This window comes from Cnephaeus nilssonii (assembly GCF_951640355.1).
Source record: "Cnephaeus nilssonii genome assembly, chromosome: 14".
Classification (NCBI taxonomy): domain Eukaryota; kingdom Metazoa; phylum Chordata; class Mammalia; order Chiroptera; family Vespertilionidae; genus Cnephaeus; species Cnephaeus nilssonii.
This window is the reverse complement of record NC_137085.1, coordinates 45,584,033-45,611,028: the sequence shown is the minus strand read 5'-3', so window position 1 is coordinate 45,611,028 and position 26,996 is coordinate 45,584,033. Positions and strand designations below refer to the sequence as shown.

The 26,996-nt window shown below is 40.6% G+C and overlaps 1 protein-coding gene across 1 annotated transcript in view; it reads right to left on the bottom strand.

Moving 5' to 3' along the window:
- Positions 1-320: 320 nt before the first annotated feature.
- The window catches only part of DMRT2 (doublesex and mab-3 related transcription factor 2), a 111,740-nt gene continuing 85,064 nt past the window's right edge, over positions 321-26,996 (bottom strand). Inside the window, exon 4 of the mRNA XM_079790925.1 lies at positions 321-387. Within this exon, the coding sequence (XP_079647051.1) occupies positions 362-387 (26 nt within the window). The 3' untranslated portion in view covers positions 321-361. The remainder of the gene's footprint in view (positions 388-26,996) is intronic.

Genomic DNA, 26,996 nt, shown 5'->3' with positions numbered 1-26,996 from the left:
ATTTTCAGCAGGAGTAACATGAGTTCAGTTTGAAATAAAATGAAAACTTCAACCCAATTTCTGAACTTGCTACCTTGAATTTCAATCTAAAACCCACTTGTATAGAGAGTGAAGGCAAATTCTAGTCCTTTCAGATAAAAACCTACCACTGTGAAAGATGCTTAAAGTTTGTTAAACCTATATTTGATACTCTTCTGGGCTCTAGAACAAAATTATGCAAAGGCATAAAAATGTCAAGACAGATAACCAGATCTAGCAAGACCCATGGTATAGTTAAATACTCACTACATTACTGAAGTTCATGCGTGGCTTCCACTTATGGGTCCTGTGGATTTCCTCATCCTAGCCAATAAGAAGAGGGTCACCAACGGGCAATGGTGTGTGACACTAAATAGAGAGGAAGAGAAGAAATGAGAGGGGAAAGGAGGTGCTAGATTAGTGCTGATGATCTTGAATATTAATTGCTTTATAGTTTATTTGCACTCACTAACGGCATTGTCCCATTATTGTCAGATTGTCTACAAAGAAAACTAGCACATTAACAACTATTTCTAAAGAGCAAATTTACTTGCTAGAAAATCAGTGCAATATAGACACAGGAAATATACACTTGTCTTAGAGCAAGCACACATGTACTCAGCTCCCTTTTGTTTAGACATATGGTGAGTAATATTTCCTCCAATTCCCCATTCCCAGAGAATAATCTTATACTTCAGGTAATAATTTTTTTTGTTTTTTAAGATACAATATATGAAGTGTAGAGAAGGTGTAGACTGGCAGATTATGATCATATAAACAAGTTTCTCGATTTTCATTCACAGAGAAACCTATCTTAGAAATCATTTGGGGGGCTATTAAAAGTCTCAGAGTATAACACACACACACACACACACACACACACACACACACACACACACAAAAATCATTCGGGAAGATTCAGTATAATTAATACCAAAATTTTCTTTCTTTCTTAAAAAGAGCATCATATATTAAGTTCAGAATTCTAGTCCCATAAGTTTAATGTATCAATATAGACAACAGTACAACAAACTTTTAATTTCTCATCCAGATAACAAAGAAAAATAGATATAACCTTAATTATATAGTGTTGTTGCATGTACAATAGAAGCTCGTCAATTAAGAGATACTGGTGTCAAACTGCAGTGGGGGAACTGAAGTGTACTTTAAAATATCTATTGCATCCTGTATAATTCTATTTCTGTGACATCCCAGGAAGGACAGAACTATATGAACAGAAACACATCCGTCATAGTCAGGGGCCAGGGAGAGGGGAAGGCCAGTGACCACATAGGGACACGGGAGCTTCGGGGGTGATGAAATGTCTATATCTTGATTGTGATGGCGATGAAGTGAATAAACACTGTTGTAAAAACTCATCAAACTATAAACTTATGTATGAAAATTTTACCTCAATAAACGTTTTAAAAATATCTACTGAGAAAACAATTTGCTGAACAGTTATAGTACAAAAATGAGATTATAAAATTAAAAATTACCCAAATTTTTCAAGCAGATTAGAAATAGTGTTTGCATACAAACTTTGACCGACAGAAGAGTTAGGCTATACTGAGATATGCTCCTAACAATGGTTCCTGCGAGAAGGACCTCTGAACAACCAGTGATGGATCTGTTCTCCCTTTGTGCATTAATTGAAGTAAGATCATTTCCATTTAAAATACACTGCAATCAAGTTTAGCTTGTCCCCACTTGCATGAATTAGTGGTGTTTTAGTCTAGGCCAGAGGTTGGCAATTTTTTTCTATTAAGAGCTAGATGGTAAATGTTGCAACTACCCACCAAAGTAGCCATAGAAAATAAAAATAAAAAATGAATGAGTGTGGTTGTGTTCTAAGAAGATTTGATTTATGGACACTGAAAAGCGAATTTCACATAATTTTCATGTGTCACAAAATATTATTCTTTTAATACCTTGCAACCACTTAAAAATGTAAAAAACATTTTTAGTTCCTGAGCTACACAGAAACAGGCAACAGGCCATCGTTTATCTACCCCTGGCCTAGGCTATCAGTGATGGTGAGACTGGCTTCTTCAAGGTGTGGGTCTCTCATATATTACAAACTCCTTTCTGTTAAAGCTGTCAATACCAAGTGCCACTGCTGTAAAGTCACAGAACTGTGCCTCCCACACACACTGCTCAGATTGCCTTGGCTTAAATATCAGAGAAGATAAAAGGTGAGGAGCCTCTGGAAATATATGGACCATAAAAAGGAAATCCTGCCTGCAATAAAAGGGGTCAGAAGAAAAACAATGAATCCATACCCTTCCAACTGAGGTTTTTCAGGTTTCCAGACCAATAGTGCCTCAGGAAACCAGGTCTGAGCACCTCAATTTGCCCCTGCCCCCCGACAGTGTAAAGGGTTAAGTCACCTGTTTCTGTAATGAATTGCTAATATTAATATTCTTTCTAACACTGTTTAGCCTGACCATATCTTCTGAACATGTATTGTTAGATATACAGGATGGTTTAATTTTGTGTGTGTGTCTTATGAGGACAGGAACAAGGGGCATTTATCTGAAACAGATTTGTGATGGGCAAACATTTCCAGCTGCACTAGTGCTGTAACATCTACACCCAAATTAGCTCATAAGTCAACATATCTTGTTTGGTTATTACATTTATTGCATCAATTATCTACAAATGAAATGCAGCTGCGTTGTCAGTATCCCCACATTCAAGCATCTGCTTAATGAGCTTGCAAGGTAGAAAAGATCAGGAGCACTTGCTGACAACAAATAAAGAGGAAACCCAATCCTCTCACCCCAGACAGACATTGCCCGGCTGAAATTCCTTTCCTTTATGGGCAGTAGTAGTCATATTTTAAGAGACTTTAATCAGGTATTTATCCCAAACACGAACAGCAGTACATTCAATTTATTTGCTAAATAGAAATTGGGTAAATCTGGCGTCCAAATCACAGTCATAGCTTTGCCCACACAGCCCAAGGTCACTTGGGTCGTCCTGAGGGAGCAAGGAGGACCCAGGCAGGAGACAAGATCTACTTTTCCAACAACACAATGCCCAGTCTGACGTTTTGACAGAGTCTCTCTAATCTTTTTCACATTTCTTTCTACAGAGCAGGATGGTGGAACCATATGCTCCCAGTTTCCCTGAAAGTTTCTGGGGATTTTTTTTTTTTTTCCAAGGGAGATGAAGCTGAAGGCCTGCATCCAGGCAGAGTCAGAGTTGGGAATTGTCTCCATATTTCCACCAGTTGAAAGAATCTCCAAGGATCTCCCCTATTGCCAGTATATATTTTATAGGCACTGGGTAGACACCTGTTTTCAATCCCACCTTCAGATCAGAGCCCTCTAGGAATGGCCTGCGAGTGCAGGCCTGGCCCAGAGAGAAAGGAAGAGCTGCCTGCCCAGGGCTGTCTTTTCTGTTTGCTTTGTAAATGATTTCTGAGCCACGTGTGGGAGAAAGGCCTGCCCGGGCTCTCACTTACATCATGTGTGTGGAACTCGAGTCTTGCCATAAGAATGCTAGAGAGGCGGACATTTGTTTAAGCCGCTGGTCAGCCAGGGTCTTCCTCATTGCAAATGGATTTGGGCTCATAAACTATAGGAGATTAGTTTTAAGCCCTCACAGTAGACCTTGCTGAGCAGACTCCAGGTGACATGAAAGGCAGAGGAGGGGCAGCAGCCCAGCCCCATGCCCCCTTCCAGATGTGTGGACTCAGAACCCAGGGTGTGGAGATGGATGTCCAGGGCAGCTGGATCACAAAGATGCAACCAGGGTAGGTTCCGCCTAACAGCAGCCACCTGTAGCACCTCCCCCTGCCCCAAGAAAAATGTCACTGGAAACAATAACCTTTCATCCCTAGGTAAAGATGGGATTGTCATTAAGGAGTCAGACTGCCTCCTCTAGTGGGATCTGAACTCTAAAGTACACACTGACAAACTTCTTAGCCACCAAGTCTCTTAGGACCAAGGAATAGGATTTAGGGTACTAATTACCAGAGTTCGAGTAACCTGGGGTCAAATCTCACTTTGACCACTTTCTAGGTCTTGACTGAGGACATGCCAACTTCAGGATCTCTAAACCAACACAACAATGCTAATTACTTATTGCAGACATTCCATAAACATAGAATCCTAGGGTGCAGTGGAGCTATCAGATTCCCTCCAACCAGACCCCATAAAGTTGGGCCTCCGTGTCCTCCTGTGATACACCACCCTTTCACTCTGCTTGCCTTTCAAGCTTTCCTATTGCCAAATCCTGGATTTGACATTCCTGCTCCCCACAGCCAAACTCATATTCTCACCCTCAGTTAGGTGCCATATTGGAAATACTCAGATAAACCAAATTGGTACATGTCTGAGAATAACTGAAGAGGACGTTTGCCATAGACCAAGAGAACACAAACTCAAATGAACACATAGTTCCAGTCTTCAACCAAAGGTGGAAGGGGACATTGCAAGGAACACAAAGGCCTTCTTGATGAATTGCTTCAGGTCCTGCTATATCATTTTTTAGAGAAGTTAACAAAAAAACAATCAGGGACTATATTTGAGAGTAGTCAAGACAGGAAGACATGTTAATGCTAAAACCTGTGAAGACCATCTTCACCATCTCCAGGCCTTCCTCTAATAATCCTTCCAGGATCTAGAGGAGGCTGTACAGTCACCCAGTGGTATACCAGGGAAGGCCAGGGATGAGATTATTGCAGCCCTGACCTTCCAAATCCTGATGTTAAGCAGCAATGACTGGTTCTGTCACCATTTCTCTGCCCCACTCTTCAAAGGTGCTTCAGAACACTTCAGATTTTTTAATACTTTAAGGAAATTTTCCTTTTCTATCCCCAGTCCCTCCCCCTCATTTATCTTCCCACCCCCCACAAGGAAGATGAGGACCAGAGTTTGGGATGTGCCATAGATTGAATGTTTGTGTCCCCCTCCCCCAAATGTATGTGTTGAAACCTAACCCCCAATGTGTTGGCATTTGGAGACAGGGCCTTTGGGATGTGCTTAGGTCATGAGGGTAGGGCCCGCATAATAGAATTAGTGCCCTTGAAAAAGAAACCCCAGGGAATAACAGAAGAAAGACAGATGTCTATGAACCAGAAAGTAGAGCCTCACCAGACACTGAATCTGCCAACACCTTGACCTTGGACTTCCTCTTCAGAACTGTGAGAAATAAATTCCTGTTATTCATAAGCCACCTAGTCTATGGTATTTCTATGTCAGCAACCCAAATGGGCAGACAGGAAGTGATTGGTGAACTTAATCATCACTAGGCCACTATCTGCCCGAGCTTCCCCGTATTCATCTTGGCAAGATTTCATTTTGTTGTTGCAAAAGAAAAAAAAAGTTCCATGCCAGGAGCTCAGTCAAATTGAGGGCCATGACTCAAGTATATAATTTGGTTTTCATTGACACCCATGTTAAAGTGCTGGTTAATGATAGCAAAACAACCACATGGTTTATATTCCTGTTCACAAAGCGTTTCACATGTGAGACCCCCAGTGTTTTCCTTCCCATTGTCATCATTTCACAGCATGTGATCCTACTCAACTTTAAAAAAGTTATTTTGCTTTCATTTGATCTGTCATCATGGAGTTGTTTTCCTTCTCTCTCCCACACCAAAGCCTACCATCTCTCTCTCTCTCTCTCTCTCTCTCTCTCTCTCTCTCTCACACACACACACACACACACACACACACAGACACACACACACACACACACAAACACGGGCCTGCCCTTCAAAAGTCAAAAACAACAAGATCAAAAAGTCGTAAGTAGAGCAGATGTCAAATGGTCCCCCTGGACTCCTACACTTAACCTCTCCCAGAGATCTGACTGGACCTGACAAGGAACTGAGTTGGTGAGAACAGCAGAATGCTTGGTAAACACGGCCCCACCTCTCCTTATAAATCTCCAAAATGAAGGACACTGCAATGATCCTACAGTTGCCATCTGCTCCCAGGGAAATGTATACACAACTGCTTTCCAAAGGGAAACTTTAACTGTGAACATGCTTTGCTAATTGGGGTTGTTTATGACCCAACGTAATAAAATTGGATGTTGCAAACTGGAAGCATTTTCCTTGTTTTCTTTCCTTAGGCCTCCCCCTCTGCCTGCTCTAGAAATATTACCGAAAACCAGGTGTGTGAAATGTCTAAGCAGAAGGTAAGTAATTGGAGACTTTTATCTACCTGACAGAGATATATGGGGAATTTTAAGATCTAATGAGTACAAATGGGCAGGAAATTAGCATGAAGGAACTTTTCCATATCTTACCTCTAAACACAGCATGTATCACTAATTTATCATATTAGACTAAGGCCATTTTGGAATGGCCTGCAAACTCTTTAATACAGTGAAAAAATTGCAAAGCATTTTGAAAGGACTCAAAGCCATCTTCTCAAATTGCAGCTCTTTCCACAACTGGGGGAATATTACCCAAGCTGTATAAATACAAGATGAAAACATGGGAATTTTCTGAGAGCTTGGTTGGAACAAGTTTACTAAATATTGACAGTAACCAGAATGATCACATTATATTCCTGTAATCAGATAACTTTTGACTTCAATTGAGTGGCCACTTGGTGACTGAGCAACTATGTTTATAAAGCAAATATAGATTTTGATGTAGCATTGGATAAATCCTCAACTGTCTGAACCAAACTATGGTCATTAAATAGCACTCAAAGATGCAACTTCCTTGCCTTAAAAAAAAATGACTAGAGAATTCACCTTCTATGTGGCTTTAGATTCATGCCCTTTTTAATAAAAAGCATTTGATGGTCATTAATTACATCTTTGTCAGAAACTCCAGGCTGTTTCAAACATTATTTTTTGAACTGGAGTATCACATTCAAGTACACTGCCAGTCCACAGTGAGTTTTACTGCACTTTTACTTCACCTTTCCCCCAGTGTCAAAAGATTCAGGTTGCATATGAGCTGACAAGCATCAGTGATGGAGAATCTATGGGGGATGATAGACAGTGGGATCTGTAACTTTCAAAGATGTGAGCTGCCATATTTCAGGGGGCAGGCCCCAGTGACAGGTCTGCTTTCACTTATTTGTATATGAATGCTTTGGTTCCAGGGCTTAGTTATGGAGTTTGACATCTCCCATGGTGCTCCACAGAGCCATATCCAAGCAAAAATGTGCCAAACGACAACTTAATCATAACCAGGAGACACAGCATTGCACAGTTGGCCACTGTGGGCACCCCATTCCTGAAACCTAGACTGCCCTCACTTTCGTTTGCAGGAGGCAGAAAGCCAGTCCACAGGAGCAGATATAGCAGGAAGGAGGCCACAAAGATGCAGGTTCCAAGTGCAATGGAAAGCTAAGAGCCACCTACACATGAGGACTGCAGGGGACCCAGAGTCCTAGGTTCTGTCCTACTCAGCCAGATTCAAGTTGGGTCAGTCTCTGCTTTTCCCTTAGCCTGGTTTGTAAACACTGTAGGCATAGCCACTGATTATGATAACAGCTCCCAGCATGTTCCATCCTCTATGCCTCTGCTCATGCTCAGTCCTCCTGTAATCTTCTTTTCTCTGCATAGCTTTCTACTAAAGTCCAACCCTCACTTCAAGGTTCCAATTCAGATGCTATCTGTCCCATGGGCTTTCTTATCATTATCCAGATGTGGTCTCAGGCCTCATTCTTCTCAGAAATGTACTTAAACCTGACCCAGTTTCCAGTTCCATATTCTGGGCTGGCATGAAGTTTTCCTCTTCATATCCATGAGTTCCTATCACTCATATCCTCCCATTTCACTCTGCTGCCTATACCCTGCATCCAAAATATCTCCATTCTGTCTCACTAAAGACAGAACACATGACTCAGTCCAAAAAACAAAAGTCTTTATATTAAGCATTTCATAATCTTTGTAGGTATTATTGAAGATTTAGAGAGAAATTATACTGAGAAGCATGCAACTATGTATTACCTTCTGGCTCCATGTCAAGCTCCCTCTCCCTCCTCACTTCTCTCCCCCTCCCTCTCCCTCTCTCCCACAACCAACAAATGTCTTGCTCTATCCTGAGTAGGGCAATTCATTCAGGACACTTGGCATCTCAGCTTCCACCCACAATGATCTGTCAAGAAATTTCTTTTGAAAAAGTAACAGCACTTACCCTGAATAAAATTCCTCTGAAAATCATTTTTCCCAACAATTAATATTTCTTCCAAATCCCATGCTGCATGCCTGTGCCATCAATTCTTATAAATTAGCATATACATAGTCTATTCTGTATCTGAGATTTGTATGTCTTATTCTCTCAATATTTTGAGTGTTCTGGAAAATGCAACCCATGCATATTTTTGTATTCCCTTAAAGTACCTAGCACAGTACCACACAAGATTTTCAAGGATTTCTGGAAGTGTGAAATGTTGCTTCATTCTTCCAAATAATATCCAATTAGTTAAGTTTCTTGAATTGGCATTCATAGCAAGTAAGCTCAAATACCACCCCCAGTACTCCCCTGTAATTAGAATAGCAGCAAATACAATATAGACACATGTGCTTTGGAGAAACTAGTCAAATCTGCCATTAAACACAATAGAGTGTTTTTCCCCAAATAATTCAACTCTCACATGCAATCCAAATATGATTAATGATTATGGTTTAATATTTATCAACAAATTTGTTTCTTTAAATATGATAAACACATATTTTATGCCTAAAAATGTCAGTATCTGAAGTTTTTATGGATCTATTTCTATTACATGTTGTTTCTGTTGGTTTTCACTAATGATGACTTTTTTCCCTAAAATGTTTAGTAAATCGTAACAGTAAGCTGCTTATTGTCCTGAATGAAAGGAAAGCAGTTTCCTCCAAAAGGCATTTGCATTTGCTTTTCAGAAGCCTGCGAGCAGGGGCACCTACTTCTCTTCTACCACTTTAAATAAAATCCCTATAAGAAAACATAGGCATTAAGCTCTTTGACATCAGTCTTGGCAATGATCTTTTGGATCTGACACCAAAATCAAAGGCAACAAAAGCAAAAACAAACAAGAGAATTATATTAAATTATGAAGCTCTGCACATCAAAAGTAACCATGAGCAAAATGAAAAGGCAACCTACTGAATGAGAGAAAATATTTTCAAATCATATATCTGATAAGGAGTAATATTCAAAATACAGGAATAAAAAACAAACAACACAATAACATAAACAATCTGATATTTAAAATGGGTAGAAGATCTTAATAGACATTTTCCAAAGAATACATACAGATGGCCAATAGATATGTGAAAAGATGCTCAACATCACTAATCATCAGGAAATGAAAATCAGAAACACAATTAGATATCACCTCACACCAGTCAGAATGGCTATTATCAAAAAAAATAACAAGTGTCGCAAAGGATGTAGAGAAAGGGAACCCTTGTGCATTATTGATGTGAATGCAAATTGGTGTAGCCAGTATGGATAACAGCATGGGGTTTCCTTGAAAAATTAAAAACAGAACTACCAATCCTAGCCAGTGTAACTCGGTTTATCAGAGCATAGTCCTATACATCAATTCCCAGTCAGGACACATACCCAGGTTGCAGGTTCAATACCCGGTTGGGACACAGGTGGGAGGCAACCAATCAACGAGTCTCTCTCACGTGGATGTTTCTCTCTCGTATGGATGCTCCTCTCTCTCTCTCTCTCTCTCTCTCTCTCTCTCTCTCTCTCTCTCTTCTCTCTCTCTCTCTCCCTTCTTCTCTCTAAAATCAATTTTAAAAAAATATTACTACCATATAATCTAGCAATTCCACTTCTGGGCATTTATTTAAAAAAAACATTAATTTGAAAGATATCTGCACCCCCACAGCATTATTTATAACTAGAGGCCCAGTGCATGACATTCATGAACTGGGGGGTCCCTCAGCCCAGCTTGCACCCTCTCACAGTCCCGGACCCCTCAGGGGATGTGCGACTGCTGGTTTAGGCCCACTCCCCGGGAATGGGCCTAAGCTGGCAGTTGGACATCCCCCGAGGGGTCCTTAGCACTGACGCGGAGGCGGGAAAGGCTCCTGCCACCGCCGCTGCGCTTGCTAGCCGTGAGCCTCTATGGCAGTGCTAAGGAGCAGCAAGCCTGGCTTCTGGCTGAGTGGCACTCCCCGTGTGGGAGCTCACTGACCACCAGGGGGCAGCTCCTGCATTGAGCATCTGCCCCCTGGTGGTCAGTGCACACCATAGCAACTGGTCATTCCACCATTTGGTCGATTTGCATATTAGCCTTTTATTATATAGACTAACCAAGACACGAAACAATATAAGTCTCCATCAATAGATGAATGGATAAAGAAGATGTGGTACAATATATGTACTATAAAATGAAGGAAATTTTGCCATTTGCAAAAACATGGATGGACTTGGAGAGAATTACGGTAAGTGAAGTTAGACAGAGAAAGACAAATACCTTATGATCTCACTTGTATATGGAAAGGAAAAGAAAGCTTGTAGATACAGAACATATTGGTGGTTGCCAGAGTGGAGAGGTGAATGAAATGGGTGAAGTGGGGAAGAGAGGCTCTGAAGAAAGGCTTTATCAGTTATAAAATAAGTAAGTCATGGGGATGTACTGTACAACATGGTGACTATAGTTAATAATACTGTACTGCATATTCAAAAGTTTGCTGGCAAGCAACTGGAGGATGGACATCCTATGACTACAATATTTAGGAGGACCCCACCCTTCATCTTACATTGAGGCTTCATAATGGTGCTAAGAAAAGAGAGAACTCGTACACCTCTCCCAACAAGAACAGGCATAGAGAAAGAAGAGTAAGCTGGCTGTCCTGAAACACTATAACGGGGGTGAGAATGTCAAAATCAGGGGCCATTGCTAGAAGTGCCCTTCAGATGAATGTGCTGCTCAAGATTTTATGGTCAGTGCTCTGACAGACACTTTGTGGCAAGGATGGTCAGACCTACTGCTTCAATAAACCAGAAAGCAAATCATTGAACATGGGTTAATAAAAGATATGAACTCAAAAGAAGGCAATCTTAACACTTATCAACACTTTGCTCTACCTAAATGATAATCCAGATTTGCTGGACTGAGCTGATCACAATATGGCTCCAGCTCACCTATCCCACTACTCCCTTATATAAACCCCCTAGCGCCCTCTATAACCTCATTACTGGGCCCCAGGAACATGCTCTTCTCACCTTCATTTAGTGCTCATTTTCCTCCCATCTGATATGCAATTCTGTTCTTCTTTATCCTGTCTAAATTCTTCCCAGCTACCAAGGTTAAGTGAGAGTCCCATTTCCTGCATGAAGCCTTTCCCAATTATACCAGTACAGTTGTTGTTAGTAGCTAGACAGGGGAAGACTGAGGCAAAGACCAAGAGGGAAACTCTAGATCAAGCATGTCAAACTCAAAGGCTAACACGGGCCAAATAAACAAGGCTTGTTTATGTGGGGCACAAAAAAACAAAAGCTTTAATTTTCATAGAAATGTAGAATTATTTCGATAGAGACATGCTGAATATAAAGGGCTGGAACAAATGAGTAATCGTTAACATAAAATAATAGGACATTTTAATAATAATTAATATTTTTTCTTGAACATTAACTTACCAGACACTGAATAACTGCACAAATTAATAAGCGTAATGCAAATAAACCTATTTTTCTTGTTCTCCAAAAGCAAAATATTTCCTGTTGTGTACACCAAACAAGTCAGTACAAGACTAATGACGTGGCAATCAGCTGCTAAAATATTCGCTGCTGGTATTAGTGGAGTGAAATGGTGCACCTGCACATTAAGGCGAGTAAGGGAATGAATGCAACACGATTATAGTAATCAGTCATTAGCGAATGTTGTAGTTCATTATTAACAATTATATATAACACGATATTGTAAAAATTAAATTACAAAATTTTTATTAAAACGTTATATTGGCTGGGCCGCAAGTTTGACATGCTTGCTCTAGATCTATGAAAGTAGCAAGGCAACACAAAAAGAAAGAAAAACTGCCCAATTCAAATTTTCCAGTAAATCTATGTCTTACTCCCCAGCTAAGCATTTTTCTTAATCATTTTTATCCATGGACTGCTGCCTAAATTTTGTGTCTTGCAATTGCTTACTTAGGTTATGAATATCCATATTTGATTTCTGAGTACTCAACCTCTGCCTGCATTCTCTGAACGTCTGCTCTCTGGTCTACCCACTAGGCTAAAATCTAACTTTCCCAGTCAGTCCAATATTAACAGTTCATATAGAAGCAGAAATTTGGCCCCTATATATATTATAGAAAAATCCACAAGCTTAAGCCCTATCTGACCAACTAGATTATAAATTCTTTGAAGACAGATCTTTCTTTATGTCCTCCACAGTTTTTAGACAGTATAATGATAATGAGGACATTTATAATACAATATAAAACATTTGTGTTCTTGCCATGTTCCTGACACTAGACTAAGAGCTTTATAAGCATTACATATTTAATTCCCATAGCAAACCTTTGCAGTATTATTATATCTGTTTTCTATATGAAATAAGAAAACTGCCCCAAGGGAAAACAATGTTAGTAAGACATTTAAATCTAGTCAATAAACATTTGCAATGTTTTCTTTCAGGTTCTCAAGGACAATATATGCAATGCTATAACATTTTAGCTCCTCTTCTTGATAATTTTAGGAAATTATCAGAGTGCCAGAAGCAGAAATATTACTCTTGCTTAGAATTTTCAAATTTTCTGAAACAGGAAACTTCAGAAACATCCTAAGCCCCAGAATACAATAAAAATACGTCTCTAGCCATGTAGGTCTCCTTATAGATCATATATGTATTGTTTAAGATTCCATTACTATAGTAAGAACTTTTCCTTGCTATTAAAAATGAAAAAAGCAAGTTTATGAGAAAGTACATTCTCTTTTTCTAGCTAACAGTCTTCTGATTGTTGAACCTAAAAAGTTAGTTTCTAGATCTGTACTTCCCCTCACATAAATATTACACAAGCTAAAATCATAACATTATGATGCCAAAGAAAAACATTGTAAAAGTATGCAACACTTCATTAGGTTGCTTTTCTGGCAGAGAGAGCCAAAATATCTGTTTGATAAGAAAGTGATAGCTCTCAGCAATGAAAATGCAATCTGGTCTGTGAAGACAGATAACTCCTGCCATAGAAAGAACTGGACTGCCTACTTACCTACAATACTCATGTATCCTTGGCAAATCATGGTCTCCTTAGGACTTGGAAAAACCATTCTTTATGTCCAGCATGAACCTTGGGAAAATTGAGGGGTGGAGAACATCCCTTTAGCTAACCAGTCCAATGAAATCAACAATAGTGACTATCACAGCCCCACAGTGACACTGGCTTTGCACTTGATGTTAACTATATAATAGTTGTTCTTTACTACTGCCAGAGGGGCTATTGTCCTCATATGATTTCACTTAAGATGAAGATTTCTTCCAGGTACTTCTAGAGATAAAGCCAGTAAATCCTGGAAAATATCACTATCAAGTTATTATAGCAGTTAGAAAGACCAACAAAAAAAGTTCCAGAATCAAAGATGAACAGCAATTGCAGAGGGCACATGGCCCTGGCCCACGACATCACCCCAGAATGTAAGATACGTGTGTTTAGTGTTCAGGTGACTGCTGGAGACACCGAGTCATATTTGGAGGAATGAGCTCAGACCTGGTCTAGGATATAATCATAATCCTCTTCATACTCAGGAGGAAATGGTGGTGGTGGTGGTGGGGGGTAATGAGTAAAATCTGAGTAAAGTTATATCAAGAAAAAACAAGCTGGATTTTATTCTCTAAGTTCTCACTAAGTTAAAACTCACCAAAGCAATTTACTAGTAGGTAAACTCAAACCCCAATTTTAGTAGTAGATATAGCATAAGCAATGAATAGTGAACCAGTGGGTTCAGTATTTATGGATAAATGAGCTGTATTTCTGCTCTCTCCTCCCCTGAATGAACCTATAGTCATAATAAGTGAACCAAATCTGCCCCAGGAAAGCAATCAATATTTCAATCATCTTCCCAATGTGTGGAACCACCAATGTGATCACCTAGTAATCCATTAGAATTGGATATAAAGTTACCCAAAGTAACTATGACTATGCCACCATTTGCTTATAGCTACAGCCTACATTTCCTTACTACAAAAGAATGGTAACATCACTTCTTCAGGTTGGCAATGAGCTAGTTAGTAATGGCAGAGGTATGTAATAGGCATTTCTTATCTGCAATAATGAGTGTCTCAAAGAAAAAGAAATTACAAGAACTGTAGGGTTGGCATTGATGGGTTAAATTCCCACCAGATCCAGAGAGAGAATCTGGATGTTTGTTACCTCAAATTCGGAATTATCACTTATTTCAAAGAACTTCTCTGGCTGGTGTGCTGAACTAGGATGACCAACTCTTTCCTCTTTCTGGACTTGATCCAGTTTGCCTGAGACTGTATCATTTTTAAAAGTTTTGAAAGTCCCACTGTCCAAAACCCCTCTCAGTCTTTGGAAAACTGGAATGGTTGGTCACTCTTGTTGTGACACAGAGAAAATGAAAACATGTTATACGTCTTCATTTCTTCAATCTTGAAAATCTATGGTTTCCTGGTAGACTTACATGCATACATAAACAATAATAGCACTAGGCAAGCAGAACACACAACAAACAGGCTAGAGAGAAACCAAGATGGCGGCATAGGTAAACACCTGAAATTGCTGCCTCGCACAATGACTTCAAAACTACAACTAAAAGACAAAACGGACAGCATCCAGAACCACAGGAAGGCTGGCTGAGTGGAAATTCTACAACTAGAAGGAAAGAGAAAAGCATACTGAGACTCAGAGGAGGTGCGGAAGTAAAGTGCAGAGGTACGGAGGCGTGCGCTCGCGTGGAGAGGGCTGGCAACAGAGGACATGGTGTTGCCTCAATCAGGAGGGAGACACAAACTCCCGACTGCTCTTAACTCCACTTCTGGGCAAGACTCTGGGGACCCAGACTCATATGGGGAGAAACTGGACTGTCTGGCTTCAGGTGGAACTTGAGGGCGGCTTTCTCTCAGAGGTGCTTGCAGCAATTACCAAGGGACACTGAGACCTGGGGGCCTCTTAGGGCAGGGCTGAGGATCAGCCATAGCTGTTTGCTCTGCCCTATTGATTCCCTGAGACCCCGCCTACCCAAGCTCAGAAGGCTTTTGCATATGAATGGCCTGGCCCTTTGCCATCTAAAATTACCTAACAAATGCAGCTGGGTCAGAGAGCACCAGAACTTCCAAGAAGGCCCAGGGCTCCACAGCAGCTTGCATTGCTTCACAGCTGGGCATCATCTGGGCACCTCCAAACCCCAAACAAAGAAGAGGAATCTGCAGATTTCTCTGTATTTCCTGCTGGGTGGCCTCAGGCAGAGGCTAAATTTGCACCTCCTTGGAGATTCAAGAGCCAGTGTACCCAGTGGTCAGAGTGGGATCATCCAGATTACAACTCCTCAGATCCATAGGGACACACTCAAGGGGCAGACTCAGTGAGCACCAAAGCCCCACTGAAGCAAGTCTTGCCCCATAAGGGTGTCTCCAGCACATAAGTTCTCCCATCATAGACACAGCTGATCCTTTCAGCCAATTGGCCTGGAGGTCAATTCCTCCCAGTGATACCAACAACAATCAAGGCTTAACTACAACAAGACTGTGCACAGAGCCCACAAAAGGGGTGCACCAAGAGTGTCCACCTCAGGTAACTGGGGAGGCTGAGCCACTGGGCCCTATAGGACACCTAGCACACAAAGCCACTCTATCAACACAGGGAAGCAGCCAAAATGCGGAGACAAAGAAACAGGTCACAAATGATAGAAATGGAGGAAAGCAAATGACTGGATATAGAGTTCAAAACCACGGTTATAAGGTTTTTCAAGAATCTTCTAGAAACCACCGATAAATTTAGCAAGACCCTCGAGGATATGAAAAAGGACCAACTAGAAATTAAGCATACACTGACTGAAATAAAGAATAATATACAGAGATCCAACAGCAGACTAGAGGATCCCAAGAATCAAGTCAAAGATTTGAAATACGAAGAAGCAAAAAACACCCAACCGGAAAAGCAAAAAGAAAAAAGAACCCAAAAATATGAAGATAGTGTAAGAAGCCTCTGGGACAACTTCAAGCATGCCAACATCCAAATTATGGGGGTGCCAGAAGAAGAAAGAGAGCAAGATATAGAAAACCTATTTGAAGAAATAATGACAGAAAACTTCCCCCACCTGGTGAAAGAAATAGACTTACAAGTCCAGGAAGTGCAGAGAACCCCGAACAAAAGGAATCCAAAGAGTACCACACCAAGAAACATCATAATTAAAATGCCAAGGGCAAAAGACAAAGAAAGAATATTAAAAGCAGCAAGAGAAAAACAGTTAGTTACCTACAAGGGAGTACCCATACGATTGTCAGCTGATTTCTCAACAGAAACTATGCAGGCCAGACGGGAGTGGCAAGAAATATTAAAAGTGATGAATAGCAAGAACCCTCAACCAAGATTACTCTACCCAGCAAAGCTATCATTCAGAATTAAAGGTCAGATAAAAAGCTTCACAGATAAGAAAAAGCTAAAGGAGTTCATCACCGCCAAACCAGTATTATATGAAATGCTGAAAGGTATTCTTTAAGAAGAGGAAGAAGAAAAAGGTAAAGATAAAAACTATGAACAACAAATACATATCTATCAACAAGTGAATCTAAAAATCAAGTGAATAAAAAATCCGATGAACAGAATAAACTGGTGAATATAATAGAATCAGGGGCATAGAAAGGGAGTAGACTGACAATTCTTGGGGGGAAAGGGGTGTGGTGGGTGCGGGAAGAGACTGGACAAAAATCGTACACCTATGGATGAGGACAGTGGCGGGGGGGCGGTGTAAGGGCAGAGGGTGGGGTGGGAACCGGGTGGAGGGGAGCTATGGTGTGGGGGGAGAAAGAGGAACAACTGTAATGATCTGAACAATAAAGATTTTTTTTAAATAAAAAAATTAAATTTAAAAAAACAACAACAACAAACAGGCTAATATTCATTTGTTTGTGTAATCTTCACAACACACCTGTAAAGAAGATAGGAAAACTGAAGGGCAGAGAAATTAATTAACTTCCTCAAAGTCAATTTGTTAATTAGAATATAAGCTAGATCAAATAATATAGTGACAAAAAAATAAGGTAGCTCTATTTTCTCTCAGTTGATGGTACAGGCACAGGTGGGCTAGGAAAAGTTAGCAGCTGCTCTGGGTTATAATTCAGAGACCCAGGTTCCTTCTCTGCTGCTGCTTCACCATTCTCTACACTGCAGTCCTCACTGGCCTGGTGGGAGTCGGCTCCTCAACGCCACATCAGTTTCAACCCATAAAAAATGGCTCTGGGTAAGTGGTGAAAGGCTGATGATTTCCTTTAAGGAAGTGATGCTGGTATTTCTCACAACACTTCCACTCACATTTCGTTTAGGAAAACTTAGCCATTTGCCCACACCTAGATTCAAAGTCTTGGAAATACATTTTCAACCTGAAGAGTGATGAGGCCAACTGTTCTATTTTCAAAACAAGTGAGGGGAAATGAACACTTAGAAATAATTCGTTGTCTCCAGCAACTAACTAGCTGGTGTTTGGGATTGTTAGGATCAGAACCCAATTTTGTCTGATTCTAAAAACCACACTTCTTCCTCCATGTCTGTTACCCCTAGAATCATTATTTGTTTTGCCAGGAAATGTGCCAGCCAATGAAAGTTCTTCTCAGAGCTTATCTTAAGGAAAACAAGCCATTTTGAGCACTCGGAGTTCTCCTTTCCTTCCAGCTTATCATGGATAAGGTTTACACAGGCTATAACCTTTCACTTAAAAGCTGACAGACCTCTGCCTCTGAGTGTGAAGTGAAACCCAAGGCCTGTCAACTCTAAAGTGTGGTGTTTATACAAAGAAGTGAGTATCAGGGAGCACAGAGGGTCTGCTGGGGAAACACAAGACACCGTGGGTAGTTTCTCCAGCCAAGTCAACTAGGAGTGCGGAGGTGGGTGAGCCAATGGGTGCACCCACCAAACCAAGCCTACCAGGACCACCCAAAAGGGAACAGTTAGGACTTGGCTCTCTCTGCCCACATGACCTAGAAAATATATTCCTGATTAGAGAGTGGCTTGGGTTATTTTTCAGCTTTTTCAATTGCTTTTGACGGTAACATGAGCCCGTAGTTGAAATTTCACTTTGAGTTTATCTGAGCTTCTGTTGCTCCAGACAAACCTAATTTACACAAGACAAAGCTATCTGTTGTCACTGTTACTCTCATTCCCTTTGGTTTTCTCATTATTCAAGCAGCCTCCAGCTCCTTCCCCACACTTTGGACTCATTACTGAGAACTCCAGCCTCGGGAACGCCAGGCTTGTAGCTTGCTGTGAGGAGGTGAGGACTCAGTAAGGACAGGCCTGCAAAAGATTCACTCCTTGAAAAAGGACAACATAAATTATAGGTGAACAGCTTTGTTGTTGAAAAGGATATCAGAAAAGAATATTATTAGATGCATTTTTCCATTTAGAATTAACATAGTTTTATATTATCCCATGGAATAAATGTATATTCTTATAATGTATTCACACACAGCTCACATCAAACAGATGAGGATACACCATGGGATGCGGAGGTTGGAGCAACAGCATAGAGGAACCTAGTGACCAAAGAGAGCAGAAGTCCCCACCCATCCAAAAGCCTACCTTGGGATTGTTATTTGAGACATACTATGTTTGTTTGCTTGCTTGCTTGCTTGTTTAAGATCAAGAAAAATTAAAAGTTTCTGGACCATTTATTTATTATTATAAATAGAGAAGAACATTTCCAGATGGCACACATTCCAATAATAAATGTGATTCCCTCTATCATCACTAACATCTGTCTGGGTGTGCTTCCACTCCTGTAGACCACGTCACACACACGCAATCATTTCCTCCTCCTTCAGAGCCACACTCAGGTTTCTCATGCTCGCTTCCAGGACTGATGAGATGTATCTTATTTGTTTGTTTATTTATGTTAATCCTCACCCAAGAATATTTACCATTGATTTTCAGAGAATGGAAAGAGGGGGAAAGAGAGAAACATCAATGTGAGAGAGACACATCAATCAGTTGCCTCCCGCATGCACCCCAATCAGGGCTGGGGATTGAACCTGCAATCCAGGTACATGCCCTTGACCGGGAATCAAACCTGTGACCCTTCAGTCCATGGGCCGACACTTACTGAGTCACACGGCCATGGAGAGATGTATCTTTTTTTACCAGTGTATTAAACAGATTGCATTGTTCTGCCCATATAACACTTTAAGTTGTAGACATTTGAAATCACACAAATAAAAGAGAAAGAAACATTTTCACATCTCCTAAACAAATATTTGGGGCCCCTGTGTCTATATTTTAAGGTTGGAACAATTTGCTTTGCTCTAGCGAAGGCATTTAAGAATATAAAAATGTCAGCCACAGCTTTTAAGAGAGATACCACATTTTAATCACCTAAATGCTAATATCTGGGCAAATGTGAAACACAGGAGTAAAGAAGCAGTTTTCTAGTCTCTCTTGTTAAAATTAGATCATAGGTTGTAAATAAAAACTGAGCAAGCTGCTTGTGACCCCTCAGGCCATGCACTGTTATTTCCAACTTTAAAAGGAAAAAGCTGACCAGCCATCTAAGAAAAACGATTTCTGCATGAAATCAGACAAATCAAGACAAGACCAGCCAACCAATCAATACAGTTCCCTCTCTGGGTAGGTCCCAGGGTGAGGAGGGTCTCCTGGATTTTAGCCCAGGAGACAGCAGAGCTGCTCACAGCCACCCTCCTGCACTCTGCACACCCTAGACTCACAGTGCTATTGCATCTCATGCTTCCCTTCCCAGAAGTCCTGTCACCTCCCAGGTCAACCCTTCTAGAAGGTCCCTTCGCCTCTGCCTTCCTGAGCAACTTTTTCTAAGCTAAGCCTTCCTCCCTAGGAGCAAGCCAAAGGCAACCACAAACACTTTGTCAGAGTAACTAAAAGATATGTCCCAAGCCAAATGGCTTTGTGCAAAATCATTATTTATTTCAAGAGACAATTTAGCGAAGTCCAGGTATATATGGCCAAAGGCCTTTCCTTTCCTACCTCCCAGTTCTCTCTACTGCAAGTTGCCTATTTATTGACAGCTGACTCATGCAAGCTCCTTTCCATTAGGACTGCTAGGTAACCAGAAAACCATCTAGGAAATTAGACTTGCCTAAGTGGTAGAAAGTCTGGTGATTCTCCCAAGGCATTTGAGTTCCCCCTGAAAAGAAACTCCCATTTATAACCACTTACATATAGTTTGCTTAAAAATAATATTCATCTTTACAGCCTAACTGCATTCTAACATATCACTATAGATAGTAATTTTAACCATAAGATTACCAAGGCTTGAAGCACATGGAGGCAAACTATAGTTCATGGGCCAAAGTCAGCCTGCTGCATATGTTTTATAAATAAAGATTTATTGGAACATAGCTGCAGCTATTCATTTACACATGGTCTATGGCTGCTTTTGCTATGTCAGAGGTGAGTAGTTGCAACAGAAACCAGACAGTCCACAAAGCCAAAAGTATTTATTATCTGGCCCTTCACAGAAAAGTTTGCCAACCCCTTCCCAGAGAGATTATCTAACTTTCACAAAGTCACATTTCAACAATTTTTCTGGAGGCCTGGAGTCCTATGACTTTCTAGGGAAAGTCAAGTAATGTCTCTAGTCCAGAGAATCTGACTCTTCCCACTCTGCCTCCCCCTGAGCTGGTCAGTCTTTACAGGTCTTCTTAGCTAGGGCAGGTCAAACTACAATTACAGAGCATCATACAGAGGAAGCACCCAGGCTGTACAGACAGAGGGTTCAGTGAAGAGAGAATGGCTATTCCACCTCATAGCAAAGATGCACACATGTGCCCTGGCTAGCGTGGCTCAGTTGGTTGGGCATCATCCCTGTATACTGAAAGGTTGCCAGTTGGATTTCCGGCCAGGGCACATTCTCCGGTTGCAGGCTCTATCCCTAGTAGGGGCATGCAGAAGGCAGCCAATCGATGCATCCATGTTTCGTTCTCACATCGATGTTTCTATCTCCCTCTCCCTTCCTCTCTCTCCAAAAAGCAATAAAAAATCTTTATTAAGAAAGAAAGATGCACACATGCAATACTCTTCAAAATAGCACCCATGACCTTGGGATGCAGGTCTCAGGGACCTTTGCTTGTAGTTAAACTCTTGAAGGAGAAACCTCTGCAGGTTATATCAGATACATTATATATCACTAGAGGCCCAGTGCATGAAAATTCATGCACTGAGGGGGGGTGTCCCTCAGCCCAGCCTGCCCCCTCTCACGGTCCGGGAGCCCTCAGGGGCAGGAGGTGACCCGGTGATCAGGGAAAGGCGACACCTCATCACACCTCTGCTGCTGCCACTGCCAGCAGTGCAAGCCTTGGCTGGCCCTGGTTACCTGCACCTCGGGCGGCCCTGGTTACCTGCACCTCGGGCGGCCCTGGTTACCTGCACCTTGGGCGGCCCTGGGCGGCTGGGCAGCCACCATCTGAGGCTTGCCTGCACCTCGGGCCGGCCCTGGGCAGCTGGGGGGCTGAGGGGACTGGGGGACTCCAGAGGCAGGTGCCCAGGCAGGGCTGAGGGGACTGGGTGCCACCATCTTGTGGCTGTGAGCGCCACCATTTTTAGGGCGGGGCAGTCAATTAGCATATTCCCTCCTTATTGGCTGTGGGCGCCGCCATCTTTGTGATGGTGTGAGGGTCAATTAGCATATTCCCTCTTTATTAGATAGGATTCTGACAAACTCAGAGTATGGTGTTTTGTGTTTTTCCTGTTGCTACTTCTATTGTTGTGGTTCGGTTTGATTGGTCTTTGTGGTTATTAACTCTATTTAATAAGTTTAATCCTACTAGTGGTTGCTTACTTATTATCTGGATGATGTTGAAGTGTGAAAAAAAGCACACTGGAATGGAAAACTACCTTTGTAAAAGTTATAAAATACCTATTATGTATCTAGGAGTTCTAAAGTCTAGAAATGGATTGGTTTTTGTTTGGGGTTGTTTTGATTTAGTTTTTGTTTAATGGGATCAGGGAGAAGCCAAAAGCGGCAATAGGGAGTACTATACTAACTAGTTTAGAATGCATTTGTTCTCCTAAATAGCAACATTTGACAAAGCCAGGTATTCCCCCATAATTCTAACACATACCCAGTGCTTCAAACTACACTGCTCCAGACACTGGAAACCTGCCTGGGGAAAATGTGTACTCAAGGATGTACTGTTCTTGGGGCTCTTTAATACACCAGACACAAACATACTCATTCAACTTATGGTAAAATGATCATCACGTTACAACTGGTTTGGAAGATTCCAGGAATGTGTGTATTAAAATTTGTGTTTAATTTTTAAATTTTTGAGTGGTTTGCTGCCTTTTCATTTGTTTTCTGTTTGATTTTGATGTCGCTATTGGTTTTTTAGTGGAGTATTTTTGAGAAAATGCTCTTTGGTAAGTATGGTGACCTCTGATGAAAGAAAAGCACAGCCTTTCCAATCTCCCAAGGCTGTGGATTACAAGCTAAGGAGGCTGCTTCCTCCAAGAACTGCAGCCCTCCCAAGAGTGTAAAAGTGAAACAACAATGTTAGGCAGTGGAGCATTTGAGGCTGAGTGCCCTGAGATTTGTCCCCTTCTTTTGACTCTCCAACACATTACCTGACACATTAACAGTCGGGGTATCTCACACCTCCAAGGGAAATGGGAACTCACAGGTACTGCTGCAGAAGAGAATTTGAAACACAAATTGAGCAACTCTCCCAGGAGACAGGAGGAAAGAATAAAGGAAAATATAAAATAGCATTTCAGATATGAGGAAGAAAGAAAAACTGCATCTATCTGGGTAATGGGAAGACAAAATATAAAGAGGAGAAAATATTTGAAGATAAATAATAACAAATATGCCCGGCCAGTGTGACTCAATGGTTGAGCGTCGACTCATGAATCAGGAGTTCATGGTTCAATTCCCAGTCCAGACAACCAGGGCTCAATCCCCAGTTGGGGGGGTGGGAGGGGAGCGGCATGCAGGAGGCAGCTGGTCAATGATTCTCTTTCATCATTGATGTTTCTCTCTCTCTTTCCTCCCTTCCTCTCTGAAATCAATAAATATATATTTAATATAAATTTTCTAGAAATAAAGCTAGATAAAAGACCTTAAATTAAAAAGGCCCATAGAAGGCCAAACAGAAGATATAAGGTAAAGTCAACTCTGTTTAGAAATGAAATTTAGGATTGTCAAAACAAAGCAAAAATTCTAAAAGATTTCAGATAGAAGGAGCAGGTTACCTATAAAAGAACATGAATTATATTGTAATTACTCTTATCAACCTTAACACTAGGTAGATGAAATCAATGGAGCAGTCTTTTTAAAATATTGAAAAAATATAAATTTATAACTAGATTTCCTTATGCAATCTGCATTCAAATGTGAGGATATCCTATCCTATATAATAAAAGGGTAATATACAAATTGACCCTAACGGCAGAACGACCAGAACAACTGCTCCACCAGTCACTATGAGGTGCACTGACCACCTCTTGGTCCCTTTCCCCTGGCCGGCAGGCTCCAATCGCCCGATGGTGAATGGGGAACCAGAGGTGGGTGGCGGGGGATGTGGGCGGTGCCAGGGCACAGCCCCCACCCTGCCTGTTGCCCCACACAGAGAGGGGTGGGGCCAGTGAGCAGGTGGGAATAGCCAACCTCTCAGTTTCTCTCCCCTGTGGTCAGGCTCTAATGCCTAATGGAGAACAGGGAACCAGAGGTGGGTGGTGGCAGGGGGCGGGGCCAGCTGCCAGCATCTGGGGAAGATGGCCTTGATCACAGGCTAGGCCTAAGGAGTGTACCTGCACATGAATTTTGTGTGCCAGGCCTCTAGTAATAACATATTCTTGGCCACACATACTTCAAATGTTTTGCTACACAAAAACGTACATAATAGAAAAAAACATTCAGAAGAACAAGAATTATGGGAGATAATAGGGTATCAAGTTTCCTGGTAAAATAAATCATTGTCCAAACAATTTTGAAGAACTAAAGAAGAAGAGAAAGTATACCTGTAATAAATCAGAAATGAAATTCTAGATAATATCAATATGATGGCACTGATCAGGGAGACAAAAAGTATAGCAGTGAATGTGAGTATACTTCTCTTAAGGGTAATATATAAATATTAACATCTTAAAGAATCATTTCATCTACATTTGGTACTTTTGTATTTCTAGTAATTTGTCCATTTCATACAAATTCTCTAATGTATTGAAATTTATGAAAATAAAATTGTTCATAATATTATGTTTATAATGTTATTTAATGTCTGTAGGATATATGATTAAGTCTCATTTTCATCTTTGCCTTTCATCTCTCAATTTTGCCTATGTGTTTATTACCAACTAGAGGCCCAGTGCATGAAAATTCATGCACTGGGGCGGGGCAAGGGTGTCCCTCAGCCCGGCCTGCCCCCTCTCACAGTCTGGGAGTCCTCAGGGGCAGGAGACAACCTGGTGATCAGCGGAAGGCGATGCTCCATCACACCTCTGCTGCTGCCACTGCCAGCAGTGCAAGCTTCAGCCGGCCCTGGTTACCTGAGCCTCTGGCAGCCCTGGGCAGCTAGGCAGCCGCCATCTGAGACTTGCCTGTGCCTGGGGCCAGCCCTGGGTGGCTGGGGGGCTAAGGGGACTGGGGGACTCCGGAGGCAGGCGCATGGAGTGGCCGGGCCCCCAGGTGCGCCTGCTGCCCTGGTGGGGATAAGGGGTCTGGGTGCCACCATTTTGTGGCTGTGAGCGCCACCATCTTTAAGGGCGTGGCAGTCAATTAGCATATTCTCTCCTTATTGGCTATGGGCACCATTTTTGAGGTCAGGGCACTCAATTAGCATATTCCCTCCTTATTGGCTGTGGGCACTACCATCTTTGTGACAGTGTGAGGTTCCATTAGCATATTCCCTCTTCATTAGATAGGATTATTCTTTTCAAGGAACCTGCTTTGGACTTCAATAATCTTCTCTATTGTACATAAGAAAATGTGTTTATTAATGTCTGTTCCAATCTTCATTATTTTTCCCTTTTTGTGTCTAATTTGCTGTTCTTTTCTCCAAATTTCTTGAGCTAGATCCTTAGATCATTTACTTTTACCTTTTTCTTTTATAATATGCATTTATGGCTATAAACTTCCTTTTATGCATAGCTTTAGCTGTATCCCATAATATGTCAAAAGTATTTTCTAATTTGTACTGCATTTCTTCTTTGACCAATAGAAGTGCACTGCTTGCCCTTGCATGTGTGGCTCAGTTGGTTGAGCATCCTCTCATGCACTTATAGGTCTCTGGTTTGATTCCCAGTAAGGGCACATGCCTGATTGTGGGCTCAATCCCCAGTAAGGGGCATGCAAGAGGCAGCTGATCCATGGTTCTCTCACTGATGTTTCTCTCTCTCCCTTTCTTTTTCTAAAAATCAATTTTTTAAAACCAACTTTTTTTTTTTTATTGTACTGCTTAACTTTATTTATTTCCACTGGGTTAAATAATACAGTTCATGTAGTTTTAATCCTTTAAAATTTCTTAAGACATTTATTTTTTGACACAGCAATATTCAACTTTAATGAATTTTAAGTGCATTTAGAAAAAAATGTGGATTTTACAGACATTAGGCACAGTGTAGTGTATATGCCTATTAGGTAAAGTTTTTATTGTGTTGCTCCAATCTTTTATATCTGTATTGATTTTTTTAGTTATTATATCAGTTACTAAGAAAAAGTATATTTAAAATCTCCCACTATGATGGTGGATTTGACTATTTCTCTTTTAATTCTGTCAAATTATGCTATATATTTTTGAAGCTAAGTTATTGGGTACATAAAGATTTAGAATTGTTGCATCCTCCTGGTGAATAAGCTTTTCATCATTATTAATATTCTTCTATATCTGTCATATGCTTTTTGCTTTAAAATAGTTTTTCCATTTGTATTTTACTAGTTCCCCATCGTAGTTTTTATCCTTTATTGTATTCTATTAGATTAAGTAGTTTATATTATTCCATTTTTCCTCTCCATTATATTGTTATACATTTTTTGCTATTGTTTTAGTGATTACCTTAGAGATTATAGTACATCTTTGACTTCTTAAAATCTTCATCACTTCCCAGTGAAGAACTTTAGAACACTTCAACTCCATTCACTACCCATTTGACATGTATTTTAATTCAATATATATCTTTATTTTTCTTTCAATTTTGAAAGACATTTTTATTGAATATAAAATTATAAATTGGCAATTTCCCTTTACTTTAAAGATTATTATTCCATTCTCCTCTGATTTTTACCACTTCTGTTGAAAAAATCAACTATTAGTTTCATTACTGGTCCTTTGATGGTAATATAGATTTTTTTTCTTTTGCCTGCCTTTCATATTTTTTTTCCTTTTTCTTTGGTTTTCAGCAGTTTTCTCTACTGTGCCAAGATGTGGTTTTCTTTTTATTTATCCTCCTTGGTGTTTATAGTATTTCTTGAATCTGTGGTTTCATAATAGGTTTTATCAGATTTGGAAATTTCACAGCCATTATCTCTTCAAATATTACTCCTGCTGCATTCATTCTCTTTTCTCCTTTTGAAATTCCACTTTCAGATATGTTTATATCTTTTTACAATAATCCATATAATTCTTAGCCTCCTATCTATTTCCCATATTTTTGTCTCTCCATGTTTTATCTGGATTATCTTCCTGACCTATCTCTCAGTTCACTGAAGTTCTTCCTTAACTTGGTTTAAGCTACTGTTAAATTCAAGCCATTGCATTCTTAATTTCAATTATTGTTTTTATCCTTAGAATTTCTATTTAGGTTTTTATTTCAATTTCTAATTTTCTGCAGAAATTTTCAATCATACCTTTACTTCCCTAAGCATGGTTATTTTTAAGTCTGTGTCTGATAATTCCATTGTTTGATATCCTA